The sequence below is a fragment of the Crotalus tigris genome, unplaced genomic scaffold, assembly GCF_016545835.1.
Source record: "Crotalus tigris isolate CLP2741 ecotype Arizona unplaced genomic scaffold, ASM1654583v1 scf7180000018612.917631, whole genome shotgun sequence".
Taxonomy (NCBI): Eukaryota; Metazoa; Chordata; class Lepidosauria; order Squamata; family Viperidae; genus Crotalus; species Crotalus tigris.
The window spans coordinates 427,175-445,798 of NW_024097107.1; the positions used below are offsets into that span (position 1 = coordinate 427,175).

General features: G+C 43.2%; 1 protein-coding gene across 6 annotated transcripts in view; it reads left to right on the forward strand.

The window, feature by feature from the left end:
* The window catches only part of CPNE9 (copine family member 9), a 63,581-nt gene that overhangs the window by 44,074 nt on the left and 883 nt on the right, over positions 1 to 18,624 (forward strand). For 3 of the 6 annotated variants that reach the window (XM_039355160.1, XM_039355159.1, XM_039355161.1), the window contains 10 exons: positions 434 to 475; positions 3,232 to 3,307; positions 9,346 to 9,399; positions 9,764 to 9,825; positions 10,187 to 10,233; positions 10,537 to 10,718; positions 13,445 to 13,572; positions 14,891 to 14,993; positions 16,160 to 16,217; positions 16,540 to 16,613. In XM_039355160.1, coding sequence (XP_039211094.1) covers positions 434 to 475; positions 3,232 to 3,307; positions 9,346 to 9,399; positions 9,764 to 9,825; positions 10,187 to 10,233; positions 10,537 to 10,718; positions 13,445 to 13,572; positions 14,891 to 14,993; positions 16,160 to 16,217; positions 16,540 to 16,613 — 826 coding nt within the window. Of the gene's footprint in view, positions 1 to 433; positions 476 to 3,231; positions 3,308 to 9,345; positions 9,400 to 9,763; positions 9,859 to 10,186; positions 10,234 to 10,536; positions 10,719 to 13,444; positions 13,573 to 14,890; positions 14,994 to 16,159; positions 16,218 to 16,539; positions 16,614 to 18,048; positions 18,135 to 18,624 lie in introns of those variants that run through there. The other 3 variants (XR_005558134.1, XM_039355162.1, XM_039355163.1) reach the window with 3 other exon arrangements.

Genomic DNA, 18,624 nt, shown 5'->3' on the forward strand with positions numbered 1-18,624 from the left:
GGGTCCCGACCCACAGGTTGAGAACCACTGATCTAGAACAAGGGTAGGCAACCTTGCTCTTTTATGACTTGTGGACTTCAACTCCCAGAATTCCTGAGCCAGCATAAAAGAGCCAAGGTTGCTTACCCCTAATCTATATATTATGGACTGGCACTTAAAGGGATTTAATGAGTGTGGACAAAACTCTACAGCAGGGTTGTCTAACTGCTGGCCTGTGGGCCGGTTGCATTATGTGGAGGCCGCAACCACCCCAGCTCCGGCAATGCAAAAAAAGTTGTGATATATCATAATATATCACATGACACAGCAAGTTTGACACCTGTGCTCTACAGCATATGCCCCATCTCCCTTTTCATTTGGGCTCTTGTTTTCCTAAACTGAAACTCTCCTTTGGAAATTCAACTTCTCTTGTTACTTGTTTCTTCTGTTCTAGGACCGTGAAAATTGACGTCTATGACTGGGACCGGGATGGCAGGTGAGAATATGGACCAGTTTTTATAGACCCCCCTTTCCCCCACCTGGATTTCCCAGAAATATTAATTTAGGGGTCCCTGGTGCTCTCTGCGCTTGGTTGTTTTCTTGCAGACATTTCATTACCCAGCTAGGTAACATCATCAGGGCTAGACTATACTAGCACTGATGATGTTACCTAGTTTGGATAATGAAACGTCTGCAAGAAAACAACCAAGCTCAGAGAGCACCAAGAGATCTCTCATTTCATCCCTGAGCGTCAAATATTCTCCTTTAGTGTTAAATTACAATTCTTATCAATTCACCCAGTGTAGAGTTGTAGCCCAAATCATTTGAGGGCATCATGATAGGGGAAGGTTGGTATAATCCAGGGGTAGGCAACCTCGGCTCTTTTATGACTCATGGACTACCCCTGGTATAATCCTTTCTCTTATTCCAGAGATTCAAGAAACAATTATCTGGGCATTGTATGCTAATTGCATGGCATTATAACTAAAAATGAGTGAGGGTCGCTCACTTTCTGATACTCTCTTTCTCTCTTTATCCTGTGAAGGCTCTTTTTCTCCTGCAAACTGTGAACCGCCAGCAAAGGGACATTTTTGCCAAGGTTATTTAAAGTGGGGCCAAAAGTCATACCTTTCTCGTGCACGTCCTACCTTAATTGAATAAGAGCAATCCCACTGGTGCTTATTTAGATGGAAATTCCATATAAGTGTTTGTAGGATGGAAGTCTTGACTTTAACAGAACAAATTTAAAGCTTCCTTTCCTTTCTTTTCAAAATCATTAGTGCCTAATCTGAAGCTAGGATCGGTAGAAAGAATTACCACGACTTCTCGAAGCCTTCTTAGCTAGAACAGAAGCTCATGGCAAACCTTGGTTGATTTTATAAGGCTGACAGATAATTTTGTGAATGGGAGACCATCAAGCAGCTGTTATGTAGACAAGGAAGTTGAAAAAAAAAAAAAGATGGCAATTGGAAAAAGGATTTCCTTACCGTTGACAAGGAAATTACGTGTGATCAGAAAAAGCGGGATCAGATTTGGACAGGACTTGGGTGGGATATCGACATGGCTGTAGGTTGAATTAGAAAGTCAAAATAGCATACCAAAAGAAGGTACAGGTACAGTAGTGTCCAAAATTGTGGAAACCTTTTGGAAAAAGTGTATTTTTGAGGTTTGATGGCTAATAACACCATTTTGTTTTGGAGTAGTAACATAAAAATATATATCAATAGAAAGATAATTTAATCAAGAATGTAATGCAACAAAGTTTGTTCAATTATATGTACTGTATTCTATGAAAAGTTATAGCCAAATAACCAGAAAAAGGAAGCACAACTTGCTTAGGTTGATATCAGGTAGCTTTCCTTCATTTGATTGTAGCCAATGAGCATGAGTGTTTAGAGAGCCAATCAGGTGTCATCTTGTTTTGGCAATGAGCCAATCAGATCACAGTAGGATTCAGTTATTAGTCTCGTATTGAAGCTGAGATGAGGACATTTGTCAGGGTGTTATGTGATCTCTATCAAGTTGGTTGGGTTTTTTGTGTTCTTTCATTTAGTGAGCTTGTAAAATGTTAATAAAATTAAAGTAATGGTGCAAAGAGTTGACTGGTTGCCCAGAAAGCGATGTAAAATAGTATTATTAAGTGAACAAGGCTACAGTTATAAAGAAATTAGAAGAAAAATTGGTGGAAACATAACCAAAGGTGGTATTTCTGCTGTACACTTTCCCCAAAAGGTTTCCACAATTTTGGCCACTATTGTAGTTTTCACTTACCAACTGCCTTATTTAGTGACTGAAGTTGCAAAGATATAAACAGAATAGCTTTGCAACCTGTCATTGCATTTATGACTGTTGCAGAATCCCTTGGTTGAATGATCGCCATTCTGCCACTTTTCAACGGGCACACATTTACAATTGTGCAGTCATCTGATCACCATTCATGTGCTCCCCAACTGGCTTCTGACAAGCAGAGTTAATGGAACACGTGGAAGTAAAAATCTCAAGTCACGTGATTTCTCACTTAAACGACCAAATGTTGGAAGCCCATTGTGGTCATGCGATTTTTCCACTTAACAGTTGAGGCACCTAACAACAGAGTCGTTGACCCCAATTGTGGTTGCTAGGTGAAGACTACCTACAGTAGAATGGGAACCGATTCTATATTATTACCCCCCAAAAAATTGGATAGCTGTGGTCCTGGAGTCACCTGGAAGTTGCACCACACCCTTCAGACACTCCATATTTATTTATTGTCTTCCCCCTCACTGATCTGAGCTTTCCCCTGCTTAAGGTTTGGTGCTGGATTAGTGAATGGTGCATGACAACGTGACAAAATGAGTGATGGTCCTTTGGGCAGCAGATGGGAAAGGCCATTTTTAAGTACAAAGAAAAAATCTGTAAAGGATGAAATCGAGTGACAGCAGAGAAAGATGAAAGAGTCTGCAGACTCTGTGCATTTGTGTTATTTTCTTCTGACTGAATTTGGGCTTTTGGACTCAAATGCAAAGCACTCAAAATCCACTCCCACCCACCCCATCCTCTCTCTACCCTTTCAATCTGCTGCATTTGTAGATGCACCCTGTGGGGAAAAGGGGATTAAGTGAATTGGGTGGGTGGAGTAATTAAAAATCCTAGGTTCTTCACAGCAGGATGTGGGATACTCAAAACATACGCTATTCATACACTCGCTCAATCCAGGTTTAAGCTACCCCGGCAGGGAAGCATTACATTACTTCTTTCTTGTTGTCTCGGCAGCCATGATTTCATTGGAGAATTTGCCACAAGCTATCGTGAACTCTCTCGTGCCCAGAACCAGTTCACAGTGTATGAGGTAAGTTTTCTCCTGGAAAAATACAGATTCTCTTGAACAATATTATTATTATTATTATTTTTTGCAGGGTTTGTACTACTCGGAGCCAACAAATTACATTTCTGCTGAGAAATCTGGGGATGTTTTGGATGGGTTTAAAAACAATGCCCACAAGCAAGTTTCTAGTCCTCATTGGTGTAGACTGTAGAGAAGCCCAGTGACATCTGTTAACAATTGGTGAAAGATCTGGATACAGGAGAACTTGTTTGACTTTTCTGCTTTCAGAGTGGTTGGTTCTCTTGTGCTCTAATGAAGCTCGCTAGCATTAGTCCAGTCTCATCCCTGCTATCCAGCAGTATTTTGATTTCATTTATTGGTTAGATAGTATTCCATCTTTCCTTCAGAGGTTCAAGGCAGCACTGTCAGCAGCAATTGTCCAAACAAAGACATGATAATATTCTGATGCAAATTACACATTTCTAATGCAACCCAGACTTATGAAATACAGTTCTTCCAATGTTTGACTATTGGTGTTTGGTGATGGGGCTTGTGGATTTTGTAGTGCAGAAGAAAATAGATTGTCTGGCCAGTGATTTCCATGTCATGAGCTTCAATTGTGATCCAGCTTCTGCTGTGATAAGGGAGGGTCCAAAGTCAAGCGATTAAACAAAATTTATCTACCGAAGAGTGCAGGTTGAGTCCAGCATTGTCATATTAAAAGAATGGGAGAGAAGGTGGAAAAGATCCTTAAGGAAGAACAAAGGCTATTGTTATCAGAGGAGATGTACACAGGTCCTTGACTTATGACCACAATGGAGCCCAACATTTCTGTTGCTAAGCAAGGCAGTTGTTAAATGAGTTTTGCCCCATTTTACCTTTCTTGCCACAGTTGTTAAATGAATCACTGCAGTTGTTAAGTTAGTTAGTTACACAGTTCTGGCTTCCCTATTGACTTTGCTTGTCAAAAGGTCGCAAAACGTGATCACATGATCCCGGACACTGCAAATGTCAAAAATAATTTTCCATTCCAAATTAGAATATCTTTTACTAATGGAATATGTGGGAGAGGAAAAAGCAGAAATCAGAGTGCCACTTAGTAAAGAAAAGAATGATTAACAATGCTTATGTCCTACTTCATTATTCAGGACTTACAGGTAGGAATCATGTGGAGAACTGACATAACTGGTGGATTAGATTTGGATATGTCCAGTATCTTAGATAATGATGATAAATCAAATGACAAAACTAAAAAGAAATATATTGAATTTATGATATAAGGCTGGGAGCAGACAACCTGACAAGAGGGCACTTTTACAGAAAGATATTTCTTGTCAGATGGATACTAGGAGCTAGTTTGCATAAACCAGAGGTTTGCAAGACAATAGTAATTGTATCTGATGGGCTATTAGCTATCTCTGATTGTCCACCTGCATCAAAAAACTCAGTTTGGGAGCTATGACCACTCATTGTCTTTCTTCAAATAATGTTCATATACAACATTCTCCAAATATTGTATATGAACTGTAGCAGCAGCCAAAAAAAAGCTAATGCAATCCTTGGTTGCATAAACAGAGGCATAGAATGAAGATCACATGAAGAATTAGTACCGCATTATAAAGCCTTAGTAAGACCACCAATACTGCATCCAGTTTTGGTCACCACATTACAAAAAAGATTTTGAGGCTTTGGAAAAAGTACCGAGAACAGCAGCTAAGATGATTAAAGGTCTGGAGACTAAAACATGATGAAAAATTGCAGGAATTGGGTATGGCCATTATAGAGAAAAAAAAAGGAGTAGGGGCGACATGATAGCAGAATTCTAGTATTTGAGGGGCTGCCACAAAGGAGTCAAATTATTCTCCAAAGCACCAGGCAAGACAAGAAACAATGGATGGAAACTAATCAAAAAGAGAAGCAACCTGGAATTAAGGAAAAATTGCCTCACAGTGAGGCAAGCTGTTCCAATTAACCAGTGGAACAGCTTGCCTTTAGAAATTTTAGGTGCTTCATCAATGGAGGTTTTTAAGAAAAGACTGGACAGCCATATGTCTGAAATGATATAGGGCAGGGGTAGGCAACCTTGGCTCTTTTATGACTCGTGGACTTCAACTCCCAGAATTCCTGAGCCAGCCTGGCTGGCTCAGGAATTCTGGGAGTTGAAGTCCACGAGTCATAAAAGAGCCAAGGTTGCCTACCCCTGGTATAGGGTCTCCTGCTTCAGCAGGGGGTTGGATTAGAAGACCTCCAAGGTCCCTTCCAGCTCTATTCTTATTGAAATGTTCAGGGCAGTTTAAAAAAAATCTGATTAAAAGCAATCAGTTGAGTACTATGAAGATGTAGCCTAGTCATGCATTACTAGTTTTTATTATGGCCACCAGCAATTTCATATATATTTTAGCATGTACATCAGTGCTATGTGCTAAAATACATCTTTTCAAGTTCTGCAATATGCATATGCTGCACAGAGCCATAAGTGAAAATTTCTCCCTATCCTCAAGGATTTTCCTCTGAGGGCATCTAAAACTGTTGCTGCCGTGTATTTGCAGAGTGTTGTTTCTTTGCTTACAGAAGACTGTGAAGTACTGTAGTGCAAAACTAAAAAAGCCAGTTCTGTATCTTTGGGTAACAAAACAGTACCGATTCTTTCTTACAATTATGAGCAGAGGAGAGTCACTTCTGAATGCACTCTCTCTCATTTAAGCCAGAACTGTGTTTTTAAAAATATCAGCCAAAAAGAATAATTACATTTGATAGGGAGGTTTAAGACTTCCCCCTAATCTTCCCTCTTTGATTTTCAGTGGTAAAGGAAAAAGAAAAAAGAATAACTAGGAGTTAACATAAGGAGACTCCATTTGGAAACCAACTTCATTTAGGATCATCCTATACAGGTAATCCTCGAGTTATGAATAGAACAGAGCCTGCCAATTACTTTCATAACCCGAGGATTTGTAAGAGTGAATCAAGTAACATAATAATAAAATAATAATAATAACAACAACTGCAACAATAACAACAAAACAACAACAACAACAATAATAATAACTTTCGAATACAGACAGATCGCCATTTGGAACACAATACGCCAGATATCGCAGTTGTAGAGAACCAAAGCGTACAGCTGATTGATATTGCTGTACCAGGAGATGCCAGAGTCGAAGAAAAAGAACTGGAAAAAATTATGAAATATCGCGACCTGGCCATCGAAACTGCGTGATTATGGATGAAACATGTAACAGTGGTACCCATTGTCATCGGGGCACTGGGAACTATGTCCAAAGACTTTGCAAAATACATCAAGAAACTGCAGCTTCCTGCAATAACTCCAGCAATGTTACAAAAAACTGCGCTACTTGGAACATATTTTAAGGAGATACCTGGTTGACACCTAGGATGCTAGTAGCAACCCGTGTCAACCATCAGCACCAGCCAATTTTAATTTTCAGTGGACTGAAGTTCATGTTTAATGAATAAAAGATAATAATAATAATAATAATAATAATAATAATAATAATAATAATAATGATGATGATGATGATGTTGGAAGGGATCTTGGAGGTCATCTAGTCCAACCTCCTGCTCAGGCAGGAAACCCTATACCATTTTGGACAAATGGCTGTCCAGTCTCTTCTTAAAAACTTCCAGTGTTGGAGCATTCACCACTTCTGGAGGCAGATTGTTCACTTGAAAGTGATCACTCCCTGCTTTCCCCCACACATTTGCAGGTCGTTAAGTGCACGAGATATCTCAGGATGGGGAAGGCCATGGGGGACCTGTTGCTTCTGACTACCCAAGACCTCCCCCGCCCCACTGAGATATCTCATGCTTCCCCCCCCCCCATCCCACCCGACCGGGTCACTTACTTTATGTAGATCTCAATGATCAAGGGAGATTCTCCCCTCCAGCCTCTCTGCCATGGTTTCGCCTTGAGCAAAAGCTTGCCGTGGCCTGCAGGGATGAGAGATTGCATCGCTGTAGGCTCCAGTCGTCTTTGCAAAAAGCCTTTGCTGCCAAGAACGAAGGCCAGGAAGGACGCACGGTCCCCTCCCGGCCTCCATTTATAGCAGCAAAGGATTTTTGCAAAGACAGCAAAGGGCTTTGCAAATGGAGGGAAGGCTTTGGTACTTCAGGCCTTCCCTCGGTTGGCAAAGCCTTTTGCTGCAGATCTCATCCAGGCCTCTGTTTGCAGAGAACAGAGACCTAAAGTAGTGTGAGATCACGGGAGTTCAGTAGTGCGAGATCTCATGCTATTAATCTCACATGATCTTGTGGTACTTTAGTCTTCCATTCTCTGTGAATGCATCGAAGGCCTGAAGCACAGAAGCAGGCCAAGAAACCAAAGACTCATTAGATCAGTGATGGCGAAACTTTTAGACACCGAGTGCCCAAAAAACGCTCTGCCCCCTGCCCCGCCCTCTCTGTGCCCCCTGCCCCGCCTACTCCACCCCGTCTCCTGCCCCACCCACTCTGCCCCATCTTACCCCCACCCCCACAGGGCCACCTACCACTTCCACGGCCCATCGCGGCAGATTGTCCAGGTGTCCCTGCAGCACCATGGTGGCCACGCAGAGATGATGCTGCAGGGCGCGGAGTCTTGTACCTGCTGCCATGTCCTTGGCTGCACTGCTCTGCATGGGCCACGACTGGGGGCGACTCTCCTCCGGGGGAACTGCTAGTGAGGAGGGGACTGTGGGGGGAGGCAGGGCTAGGGCGTGCCCACAGAGAGGGCTCTGAGTGCCACCTCTGGCACATGTACCATAGGTTTGCCACCACTGCACTAGATCTTCACAAGGTGAGTTTCCACAGGCCCAGTGCCTATGGAGACCCGGCCGGGGAGCGGGAATAGGTAGAGCAAATGTTGCAGTGCCTCTGCAGTCGTTTGTAAGGGTGAACAACTGGGCGCTGCAACATTTGTAATTGTCATAAGTAAGTCCATAACTTTGAACAGTCGCTAAGTGAACTGTCATAACTCAAAGATTGCCTGTATACTGCAGTTTCAAGAGCCATGGTGAGCGCAGTGGTTAGAATGCAGTATTGCAGTATAACTCTGCCAAACTGCCAGGAGTTCGATCCTGACCATCTCAAGGTTGACTCAGCCTTCCATCTTTCCGAGGTCAGTAAAATGACCCAGATTGTTGGGGGCCATAGGCTGACTCCGTAAATTGCTTAGAGAGAGCTGTAAAGCACTATGAAGCAGTATATAAGTCTAAGTGCTATTGCTATTTCATAAATGAGGCTGGAAAAAAAATTCCATAAAAGCCTCATCTGGAAACACCCAACTTTCAGAATATCTTTTATCATTTGGAAACATGTTTGCTTTTCCTTGGATAGATGAATCTGTGGCCCATTTTTGCATCTTCCCATACTAGCTTGCGTGGGCTGCTATCTGGCAGTGCCTAGTCTAAATTAAGAGGTAGATGGCCCCGCCTTTCAGAAAGAGGAGCTGGGATATGATGCTTCTGTTCTTTATAGCTCCGTGAATCTGTATAACTGGACTATAGAAGCCCCAAAAGGAGAAGAAGCATTTGCACAGATGGAGCTTTGGTGCTAGAGTTATTTCTTAGTTTTTTCTCATCCCACCTTTATTGTTTTTATGACTAACTCAAGAACGTGCCCCAAACTCTTTCCTCCTCTTATTTTTCCCAAAACAACCACTATATGAGGTAGATTGGACTGAGAGAGATTGACTGGTCCAAAGTCACCTATCCGGCTTTCATGCCTAAGGCAGGACTAGAACTCATGACCTCCTGGTAATTGGTCTAAAATCTAACTCATCCAACTGGCTTTCATGTCTAAGGCGGGACTAGAACTCACAGTCTCCTAATGATTGGTCCAAAATCACTCAGGCAGATTTCATGCCCAAGGCGGGACTAGAACTCACAGTCTCCTAATGATTGGTCCAAAATCACTCAGCCAGGTTTTATGCCCAAGGCGGGACTAGAACTTACAGTCTCCCAGTTTCTAGTCTGGTACCTTAACTACTTGACCAAACTGACTCTCTAGTTTGTTAGTTGGAGGGAAAAAGTGCTCCTCTCTCATTCATTCTTTCCTTCCATTTCCAGGTTTCGAACCCTAGGAAGAAGTGCAAGAAAAAGAAGTACATTAACTCGGGGACTGTAAGTGTAGGACGGTTTTTCCCCCCACTCTTAGCCCACAATCCCTGCCATCCCTCATCCTTATAAATCAGTGCACCGAGTCATGTGAAGCTGATGGGATTCTTTTCACTGGGGCACGCTCCAGCTTTTTCCTGTCAAACGTCTTACCTGCTCTTAAAAAAAAAAAAAAGCAGCACTTGCTTGCGTTATCAAAGCCAATCACATTTCCCTTCTCTTCCTGAATCACTTCTCTCGAGGGCAATCCACAACAGACCCCCCCACCCCCCACCCCCAAATCTTTCTTTCTGCCCAGATGACTGTACCATCCAGAATATCTCATACTTCTTTTTTCTTCTTCTTCACTTTTGTCTGTGTTTCTCTGTAGGTAACCCTTCTGTCATTCACAGTGCAGTCAGAATTCACCTTTGTTGATTACATTCGAGGCGGGTGCGTCGGTTGAAAATCCTGGATGCCTCTCAGGTCCCTGGTTTCTGAGGGCCGTGGGCTCTCAGCCCTCTTCCTGTTCACTGCCTCTGAGGCATTGCGGGGCGGGGGAACTTATAAGAGGGCATCAGGGGCAGAACGCAATGACTTTTAAGGTGATAAGGAAGTACAGTAGATGCCTCAGGAATGGCACATTGGGGGGTGGGGGTGGGGATGCTCTGGTCTCTTTAAGAGGGAGACTTCCTGGTGCTGGAGAGACGATGAATTGCCTAGCACAAAAAAAAGGGAGCACCCTTGAGACATTGGAAGGGATCCCCAGGATGGCAGCATCCATTACTCTCTCTCGTTTCCGCACCATCCTTAGGACACAGCTGAATTTCACAGTCGCCATTGACTTCACGGCCTCCAATGGTGAGTGCAGCACACCCGTGTGTCACTCTGGGAACAGAGGGCAGCTCTGCTGCTGGTAACAAAGCAGCCAGGTTGACTCTGATGCTTGCTGAGATTTGTTTAGGAGCGGCCACATCTGGACGCCATCTCTGCTCCCATTATTTAGGGAGATGGGATGAGAATTCACATGGGCCCGTTGGGTAGGGATGGCCAAGGAGGGAGATGTCGGACAACCTGTGTTGTGATTGCAAGAAAACTTTGGGCTGCGGGGGGGGGGGAAGGTGGATGCAGAATTTTTGAGACTGACAAAATTCCTTTTCACAGGGAACCCTTCGCAACCCACTTCTCTTCATTACATGAGCCCTTATCAGCTCAGCTCCTATGCCATGGCTCTGAAAGCAGTTGGCGAAATCATCCAGGATTATGACAGCGACAAACTTTTCCCTGCTTACGGCTTTGGCGCCAAGGTCCCACCAGACGGCAAAGTATCTCATCAGTTCCCTTTGGTAAGAAAGAACCTGCTGGGCGAAGATGGGAGAGACCATAACGGGAGAATGCCTGCCAATGCACATGTAATTGCAAGACCCATGTTCATCTGAATGGGTCTGAGATAGTATGGAGGTGGCGCGATGTTTGAGCGGTTGAGACGCTGAGCTTGTCAGCTGGAAAGTCGACAGCCCGAGTTTGAGACCCAAGCACCACACAGCAGGGTGAGCTCCCGTTCCTTGCTCCAGCTCCTGACCCACCTAGCAGTTCAAAAGCATGCACGTGTGAGTAGATAAATAGGTACCACTTTGGTGGGAAGGTTAGTGCATTCCATATTTTCATGCTGGCCACAGGATGACGGAAGCATCTCTCAGACAACGCAGGCTCCCTCAGCTGAGAATCGGACATGAACACCGTCCCCCTACTTGGACAGGGGAAACCTTTAAACCTTTTAGAAATAGTTATGTCTGTTCGGGAGATCTTCTGCGTGCAAGATGGATTGAAGGAATACATTAGGAGAGATGCTCTTATGCTCTTACGGAAAAAGAGCTTTCCTAGGGTCAGTTCTGTAAAACACTCCATCATAGTTCCACATTCCTTTTTTTTATAGATTTTATTAGTTTTTATAGGGTTAGGATAAGGTGGGGTTGGGATTAGGGTAGGATTTGAGTTAGGGTTAGGGTTAGGGTTGGGGTTGGGGTTGAGATTTTTCCAATAACATTTTCAATATTTAGCAAACAGCATAATGTTTGGGTACATGTATTTAATTAACAGTAATAGATATAGTTAATTATCCTAAACAATATGTTAATTCATCACTCAATAGCCTTCTTCTTACTAATATATATTCAAAATTACATGTCACATTCCTTTCTCTCTGACTTGTTTTTCTAGCCATTGATAAAAATTATCCTATGTTCTAAAGTACACTGAGTCTTCTTTCTCTTTTATCTTCAAAGTCAATCTATCCATTTCTGCATAGTTCCACATTCCTAAACAGACACTTGAAAGTTAGATTCAGGTAGTTCTCAACTTACAACCGGTTACTTAGCGACTGTCCAAAGTGACAACTGACTAAAAAAAGTGGGATTTATGACTCAGATTTGAAGTTCCGGTGGTCAAACTTCCTCCGCAGCCACATGACCAGACTTCAGGCGCTCCGCAACACAGATGCATTTATGGCCATTTGCAGCATCCCACAGTCACCGTTTTATGATGGCTTCGCCAAAACGCAGCACTTATTTCCGGTTTTCAGCAAAACCACATCTTAGCAAACCGTTGGTGACTTAACGACCACAGGATTTGCTTAACAACCATCACTTAAAAAAATATGGATCAACCACATGACCAACCTGTTTTATAATCATCCCAACATGCAGTGGTAATGGGGAGGATTGCTGACATTGTGATGATTGTAAATGTGGGCGGATGGCCAAGTCCCCAAATTTTAATCGCATGACTGTGGGGACACTGCAACAGCCGCATCTTCAGGATGGGTCATAATATTTTTCAGCACCATCATAACTTTCAATGTTTGCTGAATGAATGGTCATAACCCAGGGACTGCTTGCATTCTGCATAGGCTTTGAGGTCCTTTCTCTATCTACGACTCTTTTTAACCAATTGTTTTAAAATGATTCTGTGGATAATTTGTAAAAAAAAAAAAAAGCATAGCTGTACAATGGCATATAATTCTGTGCTGCTATTTTGGGGATTATGATTTCATAATTCTTTAGATCATGCTAATTTATAACCCTAAGGTCATTGCTGTTTTAAGCAACTATTTTAGAGAATCTCGGAGGTCATCATCATCATTCTATTAACAGACTTGACGGTGGTGTGCAGAACTAATTTATTTCAAATTCTATTATAATATTAAATTATATTACCTCATTACGGTGACATTGGAAGTAGCATTATAGATAGGAAGGGGGTTTAGCATTTTTTTTTACCACTGAATAGGTTATCATAGTCATATACATCATTGATTAGAAGTTAATAAGAAAGGTTTTCAATTCAGAGAATGGGGGTTTCAAAGTACTATATCTTTTAATATTTCTTTCCTAAAATGTTGTCATGGTGAGGAATATGTAAGGGTCAGCCATACTCAAGAGTATCTGCAGGGTGGGTAAAAAAAGTTAAGTTGCTGGACACAATCAGGGCAATCCAAGATCTGACTTTTTTTTAATTTGTGTAACACATGTAGCACATGTTAAAAAGAGATGGACTCTTAACTGTGTAGTGAGTCACTGCTGCTGTCTTGACTTTGGCACAGGCACGTGTGCGTGTGTGTGTGTGCGCACACACACACACACACACACACACACACACACCGTGAACATTCCCACTCGCCCTTTCCGATTTGTGGATTAGATTATACAATCCATTGTGGTCTTCAAACCCCTAGCCATTTACACATTTAGTTGATGCTTCAGCTTATGTAGACCAGCCAAAACAATCAAAAGCACTTCTCAGGTAGACTTCTATGAGTCTTTCACTAAGAAAACTCAAAAGTTCTAATTCTCCCAAGTTTGACAGTGTGGGCCCTTGGTGTTCTCTGAGCTTGGTGGTTTTCTTGCAGACCCTTCATTACCAAGCTAGGCAACAGTGCTTAAGGACTGACTTCCCCAACACAATGCTCTTCATCCCTCTCAGAATTCCCAGCTCTAGAGGCCTTGAGTGTTCAGTGAAGAGTCTCTCATACCTGCACTGTCCAGTTTGCTGAGCCGTGCCATTGTCTCCCTAGAACAATAACCCGGACAATCCCAACTGCGAGGGCATCGAAGGAGTGTTGGAATCCTATTTCCAAAGCCTACGTACTGTGCAGCTCTACGGACCCACCAACTTTTCACCTGTCATCAACCAGGTGGCCTGGTAAGTGGGGAGGGGAAGAGGAAACCACCTGTCGGCCTTCTTGTCTCTCGGAAAGGTTGAAAAGGGATTTGGCCTAGTACAGGGGTAGGCAACCTTGGCTCTTTTATGACTTGGGGACTTCAACTCCCAGAATTCTTGAGCCAGCCATGCTCGGTTTCATTTGAGCAAGTTACCATCTCTCATATTAATTCCACCTGCAGCTGCTGCTTACTTCCTCTCCTGGAAGAAGCCACAAATCCCTTCCAGTCAACAATGCCAACAGCTGCTAGTCACAGCAACACAGCCACTTGCCCAAGAAGTATTATATACAATGCTGTATGTGCTGATGGCCTAAGCCAGGGATGGGGAACCTTGGCTCTTTTATGACTCGTGGACTTCAACTCCCAGAATTCCTGAGCCAGCCATGCTGAGGGGAAAGGGAGAGGTTTCCAAGCTGAGCCATGCTGGCTCAGGAATTCTGGGAGTTGAAGATCACGAGTCATAAAAGAGCCACAGTTCCCTACCCCTGGTCTAGTGGTTAAGACACTAGGCTTGAAAGTGGGAGACTGTGAGTTCCAAGTCCTGCCTTAACCATAAAGGCCAGCTGGGTGACCTTAGATTATACCCGGGGTAGGCAACCTTGGCTCTTTTATGACTCGTGGACTTCAACTCCCAGAATTCCTGAGCCAGCCATGCTGAGGGGAAAGGGAGAGGTTTCCAAACTGAGCCATGCTGGCTTAGGAATTCTGGGAGTTGAAGACCACGAGTCCCTCTCTCTCAGCCCAACCCATCTCACAGGGTTGTTGTTACAGGGAAAAGAGGAGGAGGAAGGTGTGTCAGATGTGTTTGCCACCTTGATTTATTTATAAGAATAATAAAAGTTATTATAATAAGTAAAATAAAAGAGTCAAGTGGGCCATTCTCAGCCAAGGCTTCTGGGAACCAAAACAGCCCAGTGTGTCTTGGGCAACTGCAATCTTCATTGCTTGACCTATTAAGGCAGCGGCCCATGCAAGATTTGTGCAGCGGTAAAGAAGGTGAAGGAAAGAGGAGAGAAGAGTAGCCCAGCAGGAAGAGCTTATGCCTTGCCTGCAGAAGAAGCCAAAAGAAGAGGTGAAAGGCCTCCAAATGCAGAGAGCTGATGTCGGCTGGTGTTGACGGGTATCAAATCTGATTCTGAATAAAGCTTAGGTCGGCTTCTCGCATTCTTATCTTGCTAACAAGGCAGCTGCTGTAATTTTTGGGACAAGGGAGCTGTGGACAGGACTTGCAAGGAGGCTGTGGGAAGCAAGGTGCTGAAATCAGGGCTCTCCATCACTCTCTTCTCTCTGTTTCCCAGTTTGGCTGCCCAAGTCACTGATGGCTCCCAGTATTATGTTCTTCTCATCATCACCGATGGAGTGATTTCCGACATGCTGCAGACTAAAGAAGCAATTGTCAGTGTGAGTCAGCCTTGCAGTAGCTCATCGGGCAATAAGAAAAGGAACAGAGTCAAGGTTTGGGGCATAAAAGCACATTACCAGCCCCACATGCCAATGGGTCCTCATTAACAGTCTGTCTGAGCCACCCACACGCAGAAAAATAATCTAAGGGATAGTGCACCATTATCAATTGTGTGCTTGCATGTCAGTGTGGGTAAATCAAGAAAGGTGCCCACCGATGACTTAAGCAGTCCTCGACGTACAACCATTCATTTAATGACCGTTCCAAGCACTGGTAAAAGTGACTTATGACCATTTTTCACACTTATGACCGTTGCAGCATCACCATGGTCACGTGATCAGAATGTGGACGCTTGGCAACTGGCTCATATTTATGACCATTGCAGTGTCCCGGGGTCGTGTGATCACCTTTTGTGACCTTCTGACAAGCAAAGCCAATGTCATGGTTCCGACAGATGAAACTCTTCAAAGAACTTTGAGGCATTGTTTACCTTAAAGAATCTTTATTTGAGTAGCATAGCATCGGCATGTACATAGGCAAAGCCAAAATCTGAATTCCCCTCCCCTGAGCACATAGCATCAAAGCACAATTCCCTCCTCTAATTAACAGTCATAAATCACATTCTCCAATTAGTTTGAAATGCAGGCTGTCCCTCCAGTTCTTCAACCGCCATTTCTTATCATCTCTTATTACAAAAAGACCTTGGTTCTCACACTAATACAATATTGTAATGTCTAACTAAACTCCCATGCACATTCCTCCTCCTCCCCCCCAGTATCATCTAATTCTAACTCTAATTCTAAGAGTAAAACATAAGAAGGAAAATGGCTGCATCTCCATATGTTGTCAAAGCAAGAACATCCGATGTTAGCAGCGTTGACAGCTAATGGGGAAGCCGGATTCACTTAGCAACCGTGTTACTAACTTAGTGATTCACTTAGCAAATGGGGCAAGAAAAGTTGTCAAATGGGACAAAATTCTGTTAACTGTCTCGCTTAACAACAGAAATTTTGGGTTCAGCTGTGATTGTAAGTAAAGGACTACCTCAATTACCAGCCGTTGTGGCATTTGGCACATGAGAGTGGGGAATAGAAGTTCCAAAACTTTGGAAGACTGTAGTTTATTTCCTAAATTGCAGTTGAGACAATAATCTTTTTCTCTGCAGGCTTCTTCCTTGCCCATGTCTGTCATCATTGTGGGAGTGGGCCCTGCTGAGTTTGGGGGTAAGTGTTCTACTCATTCAGATGAATGTTGAGCCATCAGGGAATTGGGTCAGAGGAACCCAAAGAGCGGATCGGATGCTTTGAGAAGAGTGCAGGTTGCCCAAGACATCAAGGCTGGCATCCTAGTCCTTGGCTGGTTGCACCCACAAGCAAAACCTCATAGCAGAATTTCCTTGCTGGTGATTGCTGATTCTTTGCAAAGCTAGAGCAAAACGCAGAAATAAAGACCTTAAGATTTATTCTCCAGCCAGGTGTCAGTAACAGTTCTCCTGGAAGATGGCAACAAATGTTAAGGTTTTTGTTGTTTGTTTGTTATCTTCAGCTATGGAAGAGCTGGATGGGGATGAAATACGGGTCTCCTCCAGGGGGCGCTATGCTGAGAGAGACATCGTACAGGTAACTCTTCTTTGAGAATCTGGCTGATTAGAATGGGCTAAAGCAGAGGTCCCCAACCTTTTGAGCACCAGGGATTCGGTTCCATGGAAAAAGGTTTTTCCGCGGACCGGAGGATGCATGGTATTGTGTACTACCTGCATCCCACAGATGGGGCTTTGCTTGTTTGTGCAGACTGGTTGCTGGCATGCCGTGGCCCGCTACTGGTCCACAGACCGTGGGTTGGGGGCCCCTGGGCTAAAGGAAGGTTTCTGAGAGGAATTGTCCTCTTCCTGACTTGTTTCTCTTAACAGCATCAAACTATGCAAGAAATGAGGTGCTAAGATTTCTAACTGATTATCACCAAGTGTTTTGCAAGAATTATCCCCTAAGACAGTGTTTCCCAAACTTGACAATTTTAAGGCATGAGGACTTCAACTCCCAGAATTCCACAGCCAGCAACGCTGGCTGTGGAATTCTGGGAGTTGAAGTCCACATGCCTTAAAATTGTCAAGTTTGGGAAACACTGCCCTAAGAGAGTCTTTCCCATGCTCAGCATGCGGCCTTTTGTTAAGAACAGAGGATGTTCGTTCTGATCTGCTTCTGAAGGAGAAAAATTCCCCCCAAAATTTGTTTAAACTGGCACGCCATTTTGGTGAAATATGGATGGTTTCATAGGGTACCAGAGGCAGTGAAAGCAAAATGAAAGAGGGCAGAGATGCAATTCTTCCATAAACTCCTCTATAAATTAAAATATATACATGATTGGCTACAACAAGATAACTGACTAATATGGTGGGATATGGGGGGAGGGGAGAGATTATATGAGGTAATGGGTATAACTACAAAGACAATGATGTCTAAAAAAGAGAAGAACTGAGATGACATGATAGCACACTTCCAATATTTGAGGGGCTGTCACAGAGAAGAGAGGGGTCAACCTATTTTCCAAAGCACCTGAAGACAGAACAAGAAGCAATGGATGGAAACTAATCAAGAAGAGAACCAACCTAGAAATAAGGAGAAATTTCCTGACAGTGAGAACAATCAATGGAATGGCTTTGCCTTCAGAAGCTTGGGTGTTCCATCACTGGAGGTTTTTAAGAAGAGATTGGACAGATATTTGTCTGAAATGGTATAGGGTCCCCTACCTGAGCAGGGGGTTGGACTAGAAGACCTCCAAGATCCCTTCCAACACTATTATTCTATATTCTGTAACTTAATTACCTTTAGTGAGTTACTTTTAATCGGTTTATCTCATAATGTTCTTGCTTCTGACAGCCTATGTTCACTCCTATCCTATTTCTTCCAGTGTTATCAAAATTTCTTAAACTTCTAAATATTTTATGGCTGAACAGGCAAGGCCTATTGTTTCACAAGTCCATGAGAAGGTGTTTTTGGAAAGGGTGTGTTTTGCTTATCCTAACCAACACCATATTTTCTCTTTCACTTCCATCAGCACTTCTCTACCTGCTGACATGAAAATGTCTGCCATGATTATCATATGTGCTTGTGGCCTTACACAAATACTGTGTGCTGATCAAGGTACCCCTTCATGACCTAGAGGACTGGACATCAACCCTTACTTTATCATCCAGATCAGATTGCCAGCCTGAAAATATGGCATTTGTTTTGATATAGTCTTACAATATTAACTTATCGTTGCAGTGCAAAAGATAGTGTGCAAAGTTCCCTGTCCAAGAAAAATAGCAGGATTTTTATTGCTGTTCGTGGCTGGGATTTGGGAATTAAAGAGTTAAGTCTGGAAGATACTTATTTGAGCATCTTAACGTCTTGCAAAACTTATAAATCTACACATGAGCTATGATCAATCTCAGTGTTTGTTTTACTGACCTGAATTGCCAGTGGGCATAAGAAAACAAAATTCAAATATTGGCAATATGACAGATAGAAGGGACTTATATATTTCTAGGGCAACTGGTGATGTAATGGTTAAAGTGCAGTATTGCAGGCACTCTGCCCACAGTCTATAGTTCGATCCTGACATGGCTCAAGTTTGACTCAGCCTTCCATC